Source organism: Pezoporus flaviventris, unplaced genomic scaffold (assembly GCF_033815535.1).
Source record: "Pezoporus flaviventris isolate CSIRO_AGI_PZ_B2104156 unplaced genomic scaffold, CSIRO_AGI_Pfla_v1 ptg000002l, whole genome shotgun sequence".
Classification (NCBI taxonomy): domain Eukaryota; kingdom Metazoa; phylum Chordata; class Aves; order Psittaciformes; family Psittacidae; genus Pezoporus; species Pezoporus flaviventris.
Genome location: NW_026892550.1, coordinates 8513966 through 8530282, shown reverse-complemented (window position 1 = coordinate 8530282; position 16317 = coordinate 8513966). Strand labels below are relative to the sequence as shown.

The following is a 16317-nucleotide window of genomic DNA, read 5'->3' as shown; positions in this document are numbered from 1 at the left end:
GACAAGCATCAGGGAGATAATAGAACTTGTGTTCACAGGAAAGGGAAGAAGTGTATTGAGGCTGCCTATATTTACACTACCGTACAATCAAGTTGGGGTATTTTAATTCTGAAGTGTTGTATCCATGCTGTTACATGATCTGTAGTGCTGGCGTGTTGCACTTACTTTAATCAGCATGGTATATTTGGTCAAGAGATATTTCTTTTCCTAGAGGAAGAATTCTCTGATCATAAAGTTAGTCTGAATTACATTGGAAATTTTAATGGCTGAATGTAAAACACTAAAACAACCTGAACCAGAAGGCCCTAAATTCAGTGGCCAGACCTCCTTTACTGAAGTAAAACAAAGAAAGAAATAAATAGTCCCAGACTGCTGAGATATGAACATTTTCATTGCAAGCTACTGTGAGAAGTCAGGGAATTCTAACCAAGCCAAACCAAAAACCCTACCGAAATTAAATAAAAATAGTTCCTTAGAAAGTTCTTATTCTATTTGGGGAAGAAGTTGATGCTAAAATGTCAGCTAAAAAGGAAGAAGCTGTTAGATTATCAGGGTCTGTTGAGTCTGTGCTTTATAAGACAGAATAAGCCCTATCCTAAAGCCAGCTGAGGAACAGTCAATTGTGCTCGTGAATGGATGTGTGGGCACAATCCTCACACTGGTATAATGTGTTTATGTTGTGGTAATAGTAAATGTTTGTAAATGAAAATGTATTAAATGCATTAAAAAAATGTCTTACATTTCTCCCTCAACATGAAAAAAACAGATAATTGAGCCTTCCTTTCAAGTGAATCATTTACTGTATGTGTTTCTGTATGTACATTGTTTGCTTATCATCTTAAGAAAACTATATTGCATGGGTAGAGGGACCTAGACCGTGTTTTGTCTGCGTAGTGCTATATGACTTTTGCCTTGGTTCATGATTTGAGCACATGTGAAATAACAGTATTGCTTTAAGTACTATTTGCAGAGGAGTCCACTGAAATGAGTAAATTAGTTTATTCTTCAGGGATATAGCTTCAAGTTCTCTGCATTTCTTATACACTTTTCTAAAGATTTTCTTAATAGGCATAATAGATGGTGTGGGTTTTTTTATCAATAAAAATAGAAAGGTCTGTTCCTAAGTGCTTGTAAAGCTGTGTAAAGGGACGTTGGAGTTTGGGAACTCTGCTCTATAGATGGTATTCAAAAGTAGACTGCAAGGGTGTAACGTATTCAGTGAGCAAACACAATTCTCTTCTGTTACTAGAGTAGTGAAAACCACAAAGCATGTTCTTGAAATAATCTTCTTCCTTAATTTTTGCCTTTCAGAATGGATAAACTCTGCACTTAAAGGGTGCATCTCAGCTGTTACACTTGTCTAAAGTTAGAGATCTACAGGTATAGCTTAATGATCATTTCTTTTGCAGCCTTATGGCTTACATCTTTAAATTAGAGAATTTCTAATGCTGCGGCCTGGCAGGTTCAATTGGACGGCTGAGGTGGTGAATGAGAAGCAAGACTAGGGACACAGAATGGGGTGGCTTAATCTGGCAGAGCAACAACAAGAAATGCTTGTCAAACTGCAGCGTGAAGCTGTTGTACTAAATGTTTATAGTCAATGGACACTGCAAGAGGTGATCCAGCTAGTTTAGGAATAGAGGACTTACCTTTGGAACTGTTCTCATGATTAATAAAAGGTAGTTTTAAAAGCAAGGGGTAGGAGAAATGTCTGAACTTCAGGGGCAAAGTATTACTTTTTCCCCGTTGGGCTAAAAAAAACTCCTTCATTGTGATTTATTCACACCTACTCAATTAAAAAACTAAAGGAGAAAACTGGTCTGGGTTGGAAACTTTCATTTTCTGTGTCTATAACAGTGTTCATTAAAATGGACCAGTTACAGCCTCTTGCACTAAAAGATTACACTGGAAACAAGATTAGAGTCTAGTTGTGCCAGCCATCACGGTTAGGAGGACCATGGTAGACATAGAATCATAGAATCATAGAATAGTTAGGGTTGGAAAGGACCTTAAGATCATCTAGTTCCAACCCCCCTGCCATGGGCAGGGACACCTCTCACTAAACCATATCACTCAAGGCCTCATCCAACCTGGTCTTGAACACCACCAGGGATGGAGCATTCACAACCTCCCTGGGCAACCCATTCCAGTGCCTCACCACCCTAACAGAAAAGAATTTCCTCCTTATATCCAATCTAAACTTCCCCTGTTTAAGTTTTCACCCGTTACCCCTTGTCCTGTCACTACAGTCCCTAATGAAGAGTCCCTCTCCAGCAGCCCTATAGGCCCCCTTCAGATCCTGGAAGGCTGTTATGAGGTCTAAGAGAGAGGTCATGATATTGTTATCACTCTTAGCTGTTGAAAGAAATATGAGAAGGTAAAGATATTGACAAGTATCTCAAACTGTGCATATGAAATCATGTGTGATAAGTTATAGACATAACTTATCAGAAGTATTTCAGAAGTACCCAAAAACTATCTTTGCATTATTGATGCTGATCACTGCGTCAGGCTGAGACTCAAAATTTCAACCCTGAGTTTCTGTTAGTTGGTGGTTCAGCTGCATGGGGCCCAGCACAAAAAGTAAAATATTCATCAAATGAAATTTTCTTCCCTCAAAATGCTGACTGCAGTTGTTTGGTGTTGTGAATGTCTAGAAAAATATATAGAGCACGCACAGCAAAAAAGTTCACAACCCTTGTCTTTGCTCACATCCATTCTTATCAGATCTCAGTGAATAGAACGTCCTCTCTGACTTAATGTTTTGCCTGCAAAATACTAGAATAGTTTGTGTTTCAGGGACCAATTTCTTGGTGAATGCAAGATTTTTCTGAGCATCTTGTGGTTTGGTGAAGTCTCGTCCCTCATCTTCCCCTTCCTTCTTTGGACTCATCATTTATCTGATTAGGGGAAAAAGAGCCTATGTGATGACTTCTGGTTGTTATGCAGTGGAAATCATCCAGCCTCTTCCCCCCTGGCCTGTGTTCCCAAGGAGCCACCAATTACAGAGTCTGAGTTTCAACTCTCCTCATAAATCAATCCTATTAAAATGTGATGTAATTTCAGTCCAAAGTATAGCTTTATTGCATTTGATTATTAATAATTGTATCAAAATGATAATTTTCTCTTAAGTATTTTAATAGGCTTTTTTAATATCTGCATCCAGCTGCACTTTATCAATCAATGTGTCTCCTTTGCATATCTTCAGCTCACATCTGCTGACTCAATGGACTCTTACCATGCCTGTGAAGAGCGATGTGGTTGTGCTAGTGCGGCTGGATTCTGCTTTACTTAGTGACAGAACAGCTGTCAGCTCAAAACTTTCTTTGCAGAATCTGCCCAAATAATGATGATGGAAGGGCCAGAAAAAAAGTGTAGCTGGGGCTGCCATCCCCAAGTAAGGATGGAAGAAGCCCCGAGGGTAGAAAACTCATCTTTTGGCTTTTATCTTATATTGTCTTGGCTTATATCGTCTTTTGAGTATATTTGACGTGGGAAATATTATGAGAAAATCAGCCTGTATTCCCATTGCACCTTTCCTTTCCTTTCCTTTCCTTTCCTTTCCTTTCCTTTCCTTTCCTTTCCTTTCCTTTCCTTTCCTTTCCTTTCCTTTCCTTTCCTTTCCCTTCCCTCCCCTCTCCTCTCCTCTCTTCCCCCTTCCCCTTCCCCTTTTTCTTTATCAGTGGAATCTTCTCTTGAATATGCTAACCAATGATTTTTTATGAAAGCTTTTTTTATGAAAGCATTTTTGTTATGAAAGCTTCATGGCAAGTCTAAGATATTTCTAATAGGAATGGAATCTCAGTCTTTTTTAACACTAAATCTGCCTTGTAGTCTCAGATGTCAAACGTAATTGTAAAAAGATGCTCTTGCTCTTGCCAGTCACTGAATGTATGTGTGTATCAGTACGTGTATCTATATCTCTCAATACGTTTCTCAATTTATGAAGTTTTGTTTCCAATTTTGTACCTATTTAATTCCTCCAAGTGATCCTATCTTTTATATATATATTTTAGTAAAAGAGATTCTGATAAAATTTGGGAAAAAAATAATGTCAAGTACAGAAAAAAATAGTTTCCATCTAGATATTAGTAATAGGACATTATAAATGAGGTTTATTTTAATTTCCTAGCTAGAATGTTAAAGCTGGTTAGTATGAAATCCTCTTTTCTTTCATCCACATAATTACTATTCTGTAGCTGGCTCTGCATAACTTGATTATATTATGTTCTCAGGGCTGTTGCTGGAGTTGACGGAGACCCTGATTTAGTTCATATGGAAATCCAGGACCCCAGTGGAGGTATGCAAATGAAAATGTTATTATCAATTGATACCCTAGTGTATAGTCATTTCTCTTTGGTTTAGAGCATACTTTTTGGATAGTTTTTAAACCTAGTCAGAAGAGGAACTGTGCAAGTCAGATTCATTCTCTTTTTATCTGTAGTCAGCAAAGCTGTCCCGTTCTATAAAAATATAGTATAATTTCAAATTTACTTGTTTTCCACTCTAAGACAAATTGACGTCAAGATGCTATGCTCTGTTGAAAATGTCCATTAATAGTGCAATTTATTCTGGCAGTTAAACATTGAACATTTTATCCTGATTTGAAATAAAACTGGCAATGCAGTGTTAGTGCTGGGTAAGGGTTTGTTAAAGTGAATGGTTGCATGTGCCAGTCCGTCTGCGCTAACCACCATCTCCCAGAATTTCTTCATGTTACAGTATCCATTTATTTTCAAGAGGAAAATAAATGAAAAAGAGATTAGCAGTCAGGATGTGCTGTGCTAAAGAGTCACCACGTTTCCAAAAGCTTGTACAGCTTCTTGTTACCAGCTGTACTCTTGACAGATAATTGAATTCCTTGAATAAGATCATCTAAGTTTTTGTGCACTCTTACAAATGAGTTGTAAAGAATGCACAGTTTGACTTTCCCCAATCCAGAAGGTTTTCTTCATTTCAGTCCTATTAAATAAATCAAAGGTACCATGTTAAAATTTGGATGGCAAGGTTTCTAAATCTTTTAGCACTGAGATTTCCGAGGCATAGTGACTCCTACACAGCCCCGTCAGTTGCTCTGTTTAGAGACAGTGTAAGAAGATACTTCAGGAGTTGGATGGAAAGTATCTTTTTTATTGAACAGAAACAGCATAAAAATTAAAAATCTCATAACTGTCTGCTGGCTGGGTTCTCAACAAATGCATTTTGGGCACTTGTGTGCAGTACATGCACTGATTAGTGGAAAGAGCTTCTTTGTGCTACCTATCTGATGAAGAGCTGTGGCCCTTGTCATGTGTATTATGAATAACTACAAGACTTTTTGATGGCCCATTGTTGTGCTTGCTCAAATATCCTCGTGGTGATGATTTGGACATAAGCAGGAGAACTTAGATTGACTCTGGCTGCCTTTTTAATAGATACAGATTTTAAAAGCAATATTTGTATCTAGTATACTGGATTAGCATTTTCTAATTAAAAGTCATAAAATGTGGAATGCATTTCCTATCACGCTGCAAAAATAATGAAGGATACAGGGATGCATTATTCACTCCATACTGTTTCTGGAGCATGGGGAAAATTGGTGATCTGGATGCAGGATTGTGTATATAACATTTTTCTCACTGCGCTTCGGAAAGTCACTCAAGTACTTTGTGCTCTGAAGCTTGTGACAGAAGGTGAGCTGTACAAGGAGCTTGCATCTAGGAGAAGGTCTCCGGGCCACAGCTGGTGTAAGGTGTGATTATTGGCTCTGCTCTCTCTGATAAGAGCATTGTGCATCAAAGAAGCGGTGATGCTGTTCTGACAGCCCAGGCAGAGAGGATATTCCTCCCCCATTGCTAGCTGAAGAGGAAGACAGAGGCCATAGCCTCCACTGATATAAATCAGTCCAGGCTTTTTCAACAACGTATTAACTCTGAATATAGAAGTCTTGCCCCAACAGAGCAGTTCTAGTGGTCTGTTAAAAGCGTGTCTTAACTTTCCTACAGAGCTTTGAAAATAGCCTTTAAAATTCTGCATGCTGTCTGTTAAATGGAGTCTGATTCTCCTCTCGCTCATCACAATTTTATAACGTGGTTGATATATTGATTTCAGTTGTGTTGTGTCAGGCTGCTCTTTCTCCAAGTGAATAATACGTCTCTGTGCATAGGTTAAGTGAGAAAAGAGGCTCCTATTATCCCCACCCATGAATGTCTCATTCATCTAACCCCTAATCTCTCTGGACCAGCAAAATTTGGATAATAACAGGCTGCCTTCCAGGAATGATCTGAAGTGTAAGCAGTTAATATATTCTCAGTACATTGGAGATTGAAAAACTCTTGTATGAGGGTTTAATATAATAATTTTACAACTAACTCACCTGGCAAAGGCAGCAATTCTCCTACATGAATAACATTTTATACTGCTTGCTTCTTTGTCCCTTGATAGCCCTGTCATATGTTTCTGTCTCTGTTCCCTCAGGTTATCGCTACATCACTTGCCAGATTCAGAATTGCTCTGATAAGACAATGACAGTCCAGTTTGCTGGTGGCACTGATCGGGATTCCCTAACTGTGCAGGATGACTACATATTTCTTCAGGTACTGCCATGTCTTGGAGACACAGCCTATTTTAAAATTCAAAATTAAAATCTTATACAATGCAGCTACACTGTAATTTAGTAGCATGGAGAAACCTGCTCCAGAGTAAAAATGATGATTGATAAATTTTTACATGGAGCAAAGCATTTGCTTATCAGTCAAAAAATCCAAAGCCTCTTTAGGTTGTGCAACCATTTGCCTATTTATCTGATTGATTTTGTCACTGACTTAGCTTTAATGGTATGAAAATTTCCAAGTGGATTGTGTGGGTCAAAGTTACTTTTTGTAAATATGTTTGTGTTTTAGGCAAAGCACAAGCCTTTTGTTCTTATGCTTGCAACCTCTTCTGGGTCCTTTCCAGTACTGCCATAGTACAAAGTTCTCTGAGAAAAGCATCCAAGGAAAGCTACTGAGAGAATGGCTTCTTCTTATGGATTGATTTTGCTGGGAAAAATCTTACATGGGTGTGCTTAGAAAGCAAAAGAGTGAAATGGCCATAGCTGAGGAGCTTAGAGCAACTAAGAATAGTCGTAGAATCATTTAGGTTGGAAAAGACCCTTAAGATCATCGAGTCCAACCATAAACCTAAAGCTGCTAAGTCCACCACTAAACCATGTCTCTGAACACCATGTCTGTACCTCGTGGTGGTCCAGATCACACTGGGACTATTTCATTCCCAAACTGCAGGATCTGCATGCAGAAAGCTGGGCTGGAACTCTTGTCAGCTTCATAGCACCAATACAGCTCAGGCACACCTGAAAATGTTAGAGTATGTGCTTAGGACTCGTGATTTGAATCTGTCAGAGCTACAAACTTCTTGAAGAATAGTTATGTACGCCCTGTTTTTGTAAGATTTCATAAGGGAAGTTGCTTGTGCTTTCCTTAGTGGTTGGCTCTCATTTTTCCCTTACTTTGGTATGATTTGCTTGTTGCAAGGCTTGTCTACTTGCTGACTGTTGTGGAAAAGCAATATCATGGCGAAGAATAGGTCTCCCCACCACTGCCATGGTGTAGAGAGATTGGCATCTTTGCATCTTACCCCTCTTGTGGCTGTTTCTTCTAAAAGGATGTGTAAATTAATAGAGACACAAAATATGTCTTCCTCTTTTTTGGCGCAGAAGTTTCAAGGGCCCACATGGTTTAGAACATTTAGCACCAGAAAGAAACAGAAAAATGGACTTGGGAAATATTTTTTGAATAAAAGTAAGCATTTTTCAGCCCAGGTCTAGCACTTGTGGGACTTGTTTTCCTCAAAGGTATTTTTATTTGTGGCTCCCTCCCAGACACACTGTAAAATCCATTTCACGGTGTGTAGATGGTGTGAAGTGCTTCTAACCTTGTGAACTTCCCAACTGCTGTGCTCAGCAGAACACTGGCTGGTTCCTCTTCAAGCATTTGTTTTGCCAGATGCCTTGTATAATTTCATCTCGAGCTGTTGTTATCCTGTCTCATGCCAGGCATGGGCAGACACAAAATGGAAGTGCAATCTGGAAAGGTACATATAAAAGTGTAGCCAGTGGCTACTACCAGAAGGGTGCCATTGTTAATGTAGTCTCCTCAGATCTGAGACATGTTGAGGCCAGTAAACGTAATTTGTATGTATTCCACATAAAGGGGAAATATCTCTAGTCTTTTTCTTTCAGACTTATCTGCAGTATGTAACAAAAATTTGATGGTAAATTGGTTTACAGTTATCCATATCTATATTAATGGAGGATAGAAAATAACTCTAGGATCTTACAGTCACATCTGAAGTGCGGCCACCCCTGAGGTGTGATGCAGAACCCTACTTGCCTGTTCCAGTGAAACCACACAGCAGCTGCGCGTCTGACAAACAGCACACTTTTGAAATCACGTGGCAATTCTTTTATCACTAGACTAAAATATTGCTATATAAGTTAGAATATTGCTTTATAAGTTAGACTAGGGACTTCTCTAAATATCACAGCAATATCTGTCAGAAAGAAGATGGAACAGAGTCACCTGTGAAAAAGAGAGCACAGTCTGAGACTGTCTTATTGTCCCTGGCATTGCTCACATCCCCTGAGCTGCGCAGCTGTGAATTAGTGCTGCAGGTCTGCATTGCTAATCCTGGCCCAAATCTCAGACTTTCATGATCTTAAAGGAAGATCTCAACCCTGTTTCTTTAGTATGTCTATACCCATGAAGATCAGGAACTTTCTAATAGTCATTTCCAGTTTGCATTGACAGTCAGACAGATTCAGAGGTGATTTCAGTAGGAGGATGAAAGCTTCGACACTGTTTTTAAGCACACACCAGCCTTTAATGTCAGTGAGACTAGACACGGCTTGCTGCTTCAGCTCTGATTCTCTGCTGCCTTGCATCATCTTGAGTCATTTAAAATGAATGACATTAAGAAAGCTCATAATGAACAAAAAGGCTATGGAAAGATGGATAAGACTTCTATTTAACACTAATTAAATAAATGGTGAGGTTTTTGGTTTAATCCATCATTTACCAAATCACATTTCTAAAGGGCATCGCATACTTTCTAGCACAAAACCAGAAACTGATCTAAAGAAAGAGTGAAAATGATTACAATAGTAAATTCTTTGATATCTTTAAAATATTCAGTCAGGTGGACCTGCTCTCATGCATCAACTCTGTTTTTGCTAAGTGAAGACAAGTTTACATGCTTCAGGGTAAGCTGTCTTCCAAATCAGGTTCCCTTTCTAAACACAAAAGTTGAAGAGAAAAGCAGTGAGATTGGAGTAGGATTTTAAATGGATTTCCTATGTCAGAGAAAGAAGATGAGTCTGTGCTTCTGTTCCACAATCTGATTTGTCACGGACAACCAGAGAAAAAATTTGGACATTTCATTTCACTCCTTCCATTTTCTTTTTTGACCCATGTGTTCCTGCCAGGAACCTACCCTTTGTGAATTTAGGGAAAATGACTGAATAGCCAATACCCAGTGATCTGAGGGAAAAAAAAAACATGAAAAATAGTGTGATATTATTTACCAAAGGCTAAAACCTTTGCTAATTTCATCTGATGGTGCTCAAGAGACTTAACTGGAAATGTGCCAATGTATGTACAACCACAGATTTTGACGTTACGTTTCTGACTAGAAAAACTTAGTGAGGCTGTTGGTTGAGTATTTTCATCGATGTTAATTAGAATCATCCTTTTGGTACTTTGGAACAATATTTGCAGTGGAGGTTTTTTACAAATAAGGTAAAAGTCTTAACATGACCAATGTGTCTGCTATTATAAAGAGGAGAAATGGGTAAGATTCATGCAGCGGTGTACCTTTTAATGCATATTTCTGTTGGCTTTCTTTAGTGAAAATCTTCATAAGCCCTCAAGTATTTTTTGTAAAACCTAATTTGTCTTCAGTTACACATGTGCAAGAATTTGAAATACATGGTTTACCTCTCTAATTAAGCATATAATTGTGTCTTCAGGATATATTGCTGACTTTCAAACTGACTGACCAATGTATTCAGAATTGCATCATTATCTTCCACGGGACATGTCAGCATCTTCCACTGGCAAATGTTTTACCCTGTACAGAAAATCTTAGTCAAATACAGTGAATTATTTACATACTGTTAGTGTGAATTTATTTAGCCTTTTGTGTTGTGCTTTGAATTTTGTTGCTAGAATACCACTTGCCCTTGAGGTACCTGGTTTTCATGGACTGTGTGCCTCTTCCCTACCTCTTCCCTGGAGGGTGCTGCTCTCTGGACTTCTATGAAAGGGCAAAGATGTGGGAGGCCAGTGGGTGCAGATATACGAGTGAGGACTGGGGCAGTGAGATGCAGAAGTCTCAGGTATCGCTCAAGACAGCTGAAATGGCAAAAGAGGGATTTAAATCACTTTTGTCTTCCTTAAAAGGAGGAGAGCAAAAGAGTTTGAGTCTGTTTGGGGTCTATTCTGTCACAACTTCAATTCATTCTCTTAAGAGTACATTGTGCAAATTCATACCATGTAATAAAAATAATAGCCATGTATTTCAGTTGCAGGGTAGAAAGTCTGCAGGTTAGAGAGTCTTCCATCTCAGACTCTTTAGATTTAACATAAACTATCAGAGAGTTCAATTTTTTCCTTTGTTATAGACAACATCAGCAAATCGGACCAAGTATTACGTCTCTTACCGTCGAAATGGCTTTATACAGATGAAGTTGCCAAAATATGCATTGCCAAAAGTAAGTATACAAATTTTTCTTTCTATTTATACATTTGTCATCATCTCCTTCTGCCTAAACTAGTTTTGTTCTTTCCTTTTTAAACTTCGTTATTCTGAGATCACAGTTTCCCTTGTAAGGATTTCTGAATCCTGATTGTGGTATATTCTCAAATCTACTGTTCTTATTTCTAGCAATGTAGTAGCTCATAAACTATAGAGGGTAAGAACATATGCTAGTTTATTTGTCATAGCAGTTTCTGAACTTTGTTTCCATGAAGCAGAGCTGCACACCCAATGGCAATGTAATGATTTTGAGTGAGTGATCCGTCAAGAATCAATTACAGTTTAATTCCACGTGGTGCTATCTGGTATAAGCATGAACAGCAATATAAAGAGAATTTTACCAGTTGATGGTGCTCTGTTTCATTAAAGAATCCCAGTTTGGACTTTAATTACTTAACAAAACCACAAGAATTGTTGAGAGGTTCATTCAGTCTGGCATATTTTTATAGCGACAGGGTTTCTGTATTTGCACAGTAAATTAGCATTAAAGCACAGACAGATATTTAGGGATGGTCTAATTGATTAAATTGAAATTTTGTGTTGCACGCTGTTTGTTTCCTAACTTTATTTATAGTCAGAAGGCTTCTGTAATCCTGAACTGAAATGACTTGGAAGTTTTAAAGACCCAGCTGGATAAAGACCTCAGTAACCTGGTCTGGCCTTGCATCCCAGCATGCTCCTGAGGTTCCTGCCTTTTCATGTGATACTGTGTGATTCTGTCGCTTACTTAGCAGAGAGCTAAGACATGTTCTCTTTGCATGTCTCAAATTGCACAGTTTTAATTCATTGCTCATCTAATGAAAGACAGGGGTTATTGTTGATATTGTTCTAAAACAAAGAATGTGCTTAATAGGGTTTTTTTTCATCTTTGATTTCTCTTTTTTTTTAGTCAAAATGGACCAACTGAAATCTGGTTTTAAATATAGAGCATATCAATAAAATCCTTAAATCAAATCCTCATATATTAGTTGAACAAGAATATGAAATTAGGGTATTCTACTAGCACTACAGATGTAGCTTTATATTTATCTGACTATTTTGACAAGAAATAGATAGCTAATGATAGGTAAATAAATCAACTCTTCCACATAATTATTTTAGTGTTTTAAAGTCCTTCACAGTAGCCTTTATGCTTTCTCGGGAAGAATTTGTATTTGGGAAGACAGCAGGAGAATATTCATTTTTAAATTTTAAAACGTGCCAAACATGGACATTCCAAGAGACCACAGCCCATGTATGACCCATGCTGGAGTCGAAGAAAATAAGAAAGGGGCAAGGGAGAAAGTAAAGAATGAGCAAGGAGCAGCAGAAAGAAGCCCTTCTGCAGATGACCCCTGCACAGCACATTGCCTTACTGAAGGAGCTGGAAGGAAACAAATTAAGACAAGGTGAAAACAGGGAGTCAAGAGTAGCAGTGGGGGAGAAGAGGCATTTGATTAAGCTGAGCTTAGAGAAGGGGAGGAAAGATGTTTCCGTAAGTGATTTTGATCCCTTTTTTTTTTCTCAATGCACAAATTAGTGATGTAAAGTGTGTGTTAACTGGCAGTAACTTTAATCAGGTAACATTCCCCAAGCTGCCCATGGCAAATTTCCTGAAGGAGTGCCAGCACATTAGTGCAGGTGTTGGCTGTGCTTTGTGTGGGAAAATATTGCGTGTTGGGAAACAGCAGGGCAGAAATTTTGTAAGATAGACCAGGTTTCTGGATGGCCTGTGGAGGAGGAATCTGCACCTTTCCATTGCAATTGCCCTCTCACACCCAGTAATCTGCTGCATTTGACCAGGGCAGCACTGTCCTTTCTGATTCTGCTGTCACATAGAAGATGAATATGCTAACTCAGCCTTTCTGGAGTTGTACAAAGTGTTATGATTATGGATGTTATAGATGATAGTTCACATTCCATGCGGGAGTGATTACTTCAAGCATGCGGGAAAGTATATTATTTTTAACAAGTTGGATGTGTATTATACCTCCTTAATGACACATGCCTCTGATTTAAATATCAGTATCACAGCACACTGTATTAATAAAGGGCATGTTATTTGGGTTCAGATCTAGTTGTCTGACAGATCAGAATGAATCGGTGGAGGCTGCCAGAACGCAAGAACTATAAAACTGTTGTCCTTATAGGCATCCACATTTGTAATAAGTGAACTTGTGTCAGTTGTGAAGAAGAGCAGCAAATATTATGCGAGGGCTGGAAACAACAGCACACAGTGGGTAACCTAGACCTGTGTCCCAAGGAACTCTCCTTGGAAGCAAAATCAGTTTAAGAAGTCCTCCACAGTCATTTATTTCTGAAGTCCATGAGGACCTCTGTTGTGTTTGTGGGACTGCACTATAAATAAGCTGAGTGTAGTGATCTCAGTGAAAAATAGCCCTGAAAAAAAGTGATTTGTTTTTCAGAAAGGCAGATTAAGAAGCATCTTTATTGCAGTGAAGAAGCCTCCTCAAGGGGACAAAATTCTGAGTTGTTAGAAGTGCTTTAGTAGAGAAGGACCCAATATAGTTGGGAGCTGAATCCAAATTAGAAACTGAGCTCAACTTCTTAATGATGTTGGTGATTATGTATTTGAAACAGTGCCAAGGAAAGTGACAGATATTCTGGGTTTTAAAGTTTTCAAATCATAACTGAGTGCCTTTCTGAGAGTTTTCTTCTAACCATATAGAACTTATTTGCTCCTTATGCATCTTATAAAATATATGCATGTTATATATGCATATATATGCAGAAATAATTGTTGGTAATTTCTATGCTTGGAAAAATAGCAGAGAGTGAACTAAAGGATCTAGTAATCACTTTTAGCCTTAAAAGCCATTAATCTGGAAAGGGTGTTTAGTTTGCTTGGCATATGATCTTCCTGAGTGCATTTCTGACATACTCAAAAAGAATCAGGCATAACTTCCCAGTGTTTGTGTCATATGTAGCCTGGATTGTTTGAAATGGTGCTGCATGCGGAATTCTTTGTCTTCAAGAATATGTTTTTTGGGTTTCATTGTTGTTTTTTTTTTTTTTTTCCCTAAGCAGATTAACTCCAGGCTTGACTGAATAAATAAATTAGAAGTTAATAGTTTCATTTTGGATAGAGTCAATAGCTAGCTGGAAACAGGATGACTGTGTCATTTGGAAAGGGATGGTTTTGTGTTCTTCCTAGTTCAGGCAGTACCCAATGAGTGGAACAAAATAAACTGTATCTCTTTAGCATTTTGATGATGCCTCCAAGAGAAGTTCTTTGGTATCTGCACACAACAGAGCTGAAATTTTCACTAAGAGGGCCTGGAAGCCAGACATCCATTAGAGCACTGGTAAATGTAAGAGATTTTAATCTCTTCTGAAAAGATACTTTTCTTACCTTCACATTACAGCTGAAATTTTAGACATTGAAGTAAATAAGACGACACTTTTTATCACATCATACTTCAGTGAGGATCATCTGAGCACAGTAGAAATGTACCTTCCAATCCAGTTTGAACAGAAGGAAAAAGATTCATGTGAGCAAATTACTGATGAAATTTTACTGATGAAATTACTTTGCACAAAATCAGCACATAAGGAGTACAACTAGAACTCATGACTGTAGAGTTGCTACTTTTATGGTGGCAGGAGATAAACAATAAAAGAATTCACAAAGAGGTTTCCTTTTTCTTAAGACTGATTAAAGCAAATAGTTTTTGAAGTATTAGACACAGCCTAACCAGTGGATCTGCTATAGGCTTTATTTCATTTTATTCAAAAGAATTGAATGAGGCTTCAAGAAATCTCTTTCCAAGTGGTCTCTGTAAAGTGCTGCATGTCACTGACCAGAGTTTTTGAGCAATGATTGTGTACACGGACCAAAGACTGTAGCTAAGTCAGAAGATACTACAGGCTGGTCAGGGATGTGTCTGACATTAGAGAAGCTGTGCTGGCACACCAGCTTCTAGCCTGAAGGAACAGTGCTGGGCTTTTCAGATACTATTCTTTTGCTGCACAGATGTGTTTCATTGTGATTGTACATATGGAGATAGAATAAACATTTTCAGACTGAGCAATTAGAAAACATTATTGATGTCTCATTTTCCTTTTGATATGAAGAGGTTGAAAATCTGCCAAAAAAAAAAAGTTTTATATTGTTTGTATTTGCATTTACATTGTATTTTTCCAAATGTGCCCCCAGTGAGGAACCTAAAAAGGGATGTTCGTCATCGGACATATCTTGAGGCCTCTTTACTTGTGAATCAAAGGCTACTGAAAGCAGCTTTCAGCTATGCTTTACATGTGCTAAGTTTCTAGGCTCCAGCTCCACAGTGCCACTTACATCACTTCTTGTAACACATTGTAGCTCCATATAGGTACAGAGGGCAGAGTCATTGATGACCATCTAATGAACAGAGTTCAGGTAAATTTAGTTATATTTTAGCTTTTTTCTGTGCTGCTGAGAGCCAAAAGAGCTCTTAAGAGCTATATTTATTTTTGTTTTAGTAGCTTGTTCAATACTAACACTACATCGAATCACACAGCTGTCTCCTGAATTTGACTGCAGTCAAGTGCTGGCTGCTGCTGCAGACTGGTAGCAAAGGTTTGTAAAAACATATTGAAGGCTGCCTGGATGCTCCTCAAAACAGAAGAGAAAATTCAGAGCAGTTGTTTTAAAAAAAAGGAATTGTTTTTTATACTACATTCCATTTCACCAAGACCGCTTGTTCTGTGCTGCTAAAATTAGATTATAAATTAATAACTTGTAGGAAGGCAATATGAAATGAAAATCAAGCCAAGAACAGCAGGATTGCATTTTTGGGTTGAAATGGCTGGCTAGGCATGCAGAAGTGTTCCAGGGAGTTCCATCATTCCCCCTTGGGCTGTTCTCAGTCTGGAGCAAGGGCTCTGCTGCCCGTGCTTGAAGAGCAGGTCAGCTCAGTAGCACAGGCTGCAGCTCTGTCCAGGGAGTCATCACACTTGTATTTCACAAAAGTTCCTGCAGCTCTGATTGCCCTCTCCTAGGGAAGTGTGGTGTGGAGAAGAACGAGTACATTGGGTTCTGGTCCTTATTCAGGATGTTGAGTCATGCTCTAATGTGATCTGCAGGAAAACTGGGAACTAGTTCATTCTGAGGGTTTAAGCGAAAAATTTGTTAACCAAATTGCTGACCAAACCAAGGAATCTTTTACAAATCATAGTAGTTTTGCTGTTGGAATTTGGAATAATTTAATTATTCTGAGTCTCCTTCCCACCTCTTGTAAATAAACTCCATTGATGATTACCTCCTTTTACAAACTGATACAGGACATTCATTGATTCTGCATTTGTTCATGCCAGCTACAAAATCTTAATGTGAGAGCTCTATTGCCTGTAATATCGTACTGCAATTCAGCAAGTTTAGTTCTGTAAACCTATGGTGCGGAAAAAGCTTCCTTCATCTATTTTTATCTCTGTATGTCTTCTCAATCTTGTGAAATAGTCAATAACATAAATTTTTGGGGGGTAACAAAGATAAAAGAGAATACATGGGGAAAATAAACAGAAATAAAAGATTAAAAAAATCCTATT

General features: G+C 38.3%; 1 protein-coding gene across 8 annotated transcripts in view; it reads left to right on the top strand.

Moving 5' to 3' along the window:
• Positions 1-16317, top strand: part of SORCS2 (sortilin related VPS10 domain containing receptor 2) — a 546630-nt gene that overhangs the window by 451442 nt on the left and 78871 nt on the right. For all 8 annotated transcript variants that reach the window (XM_061468482.1, XM_061468463.1, XM_061468473.1 and 5 more), the window contains exons 6-8: positions 4236-4300; positions 6457-6575; positions 10658-10747. In XM_061468482.1, the coding sequence (XP_061324466.1) occupies positions 4236-4300; positions 6457-6575; positions 10658-10747 (274 nt within the window). The remainder of the gene's footprint in view (positions 1-4235; positions 4301-6456; positions 6576-10657; positions 10748-16317) is intronic.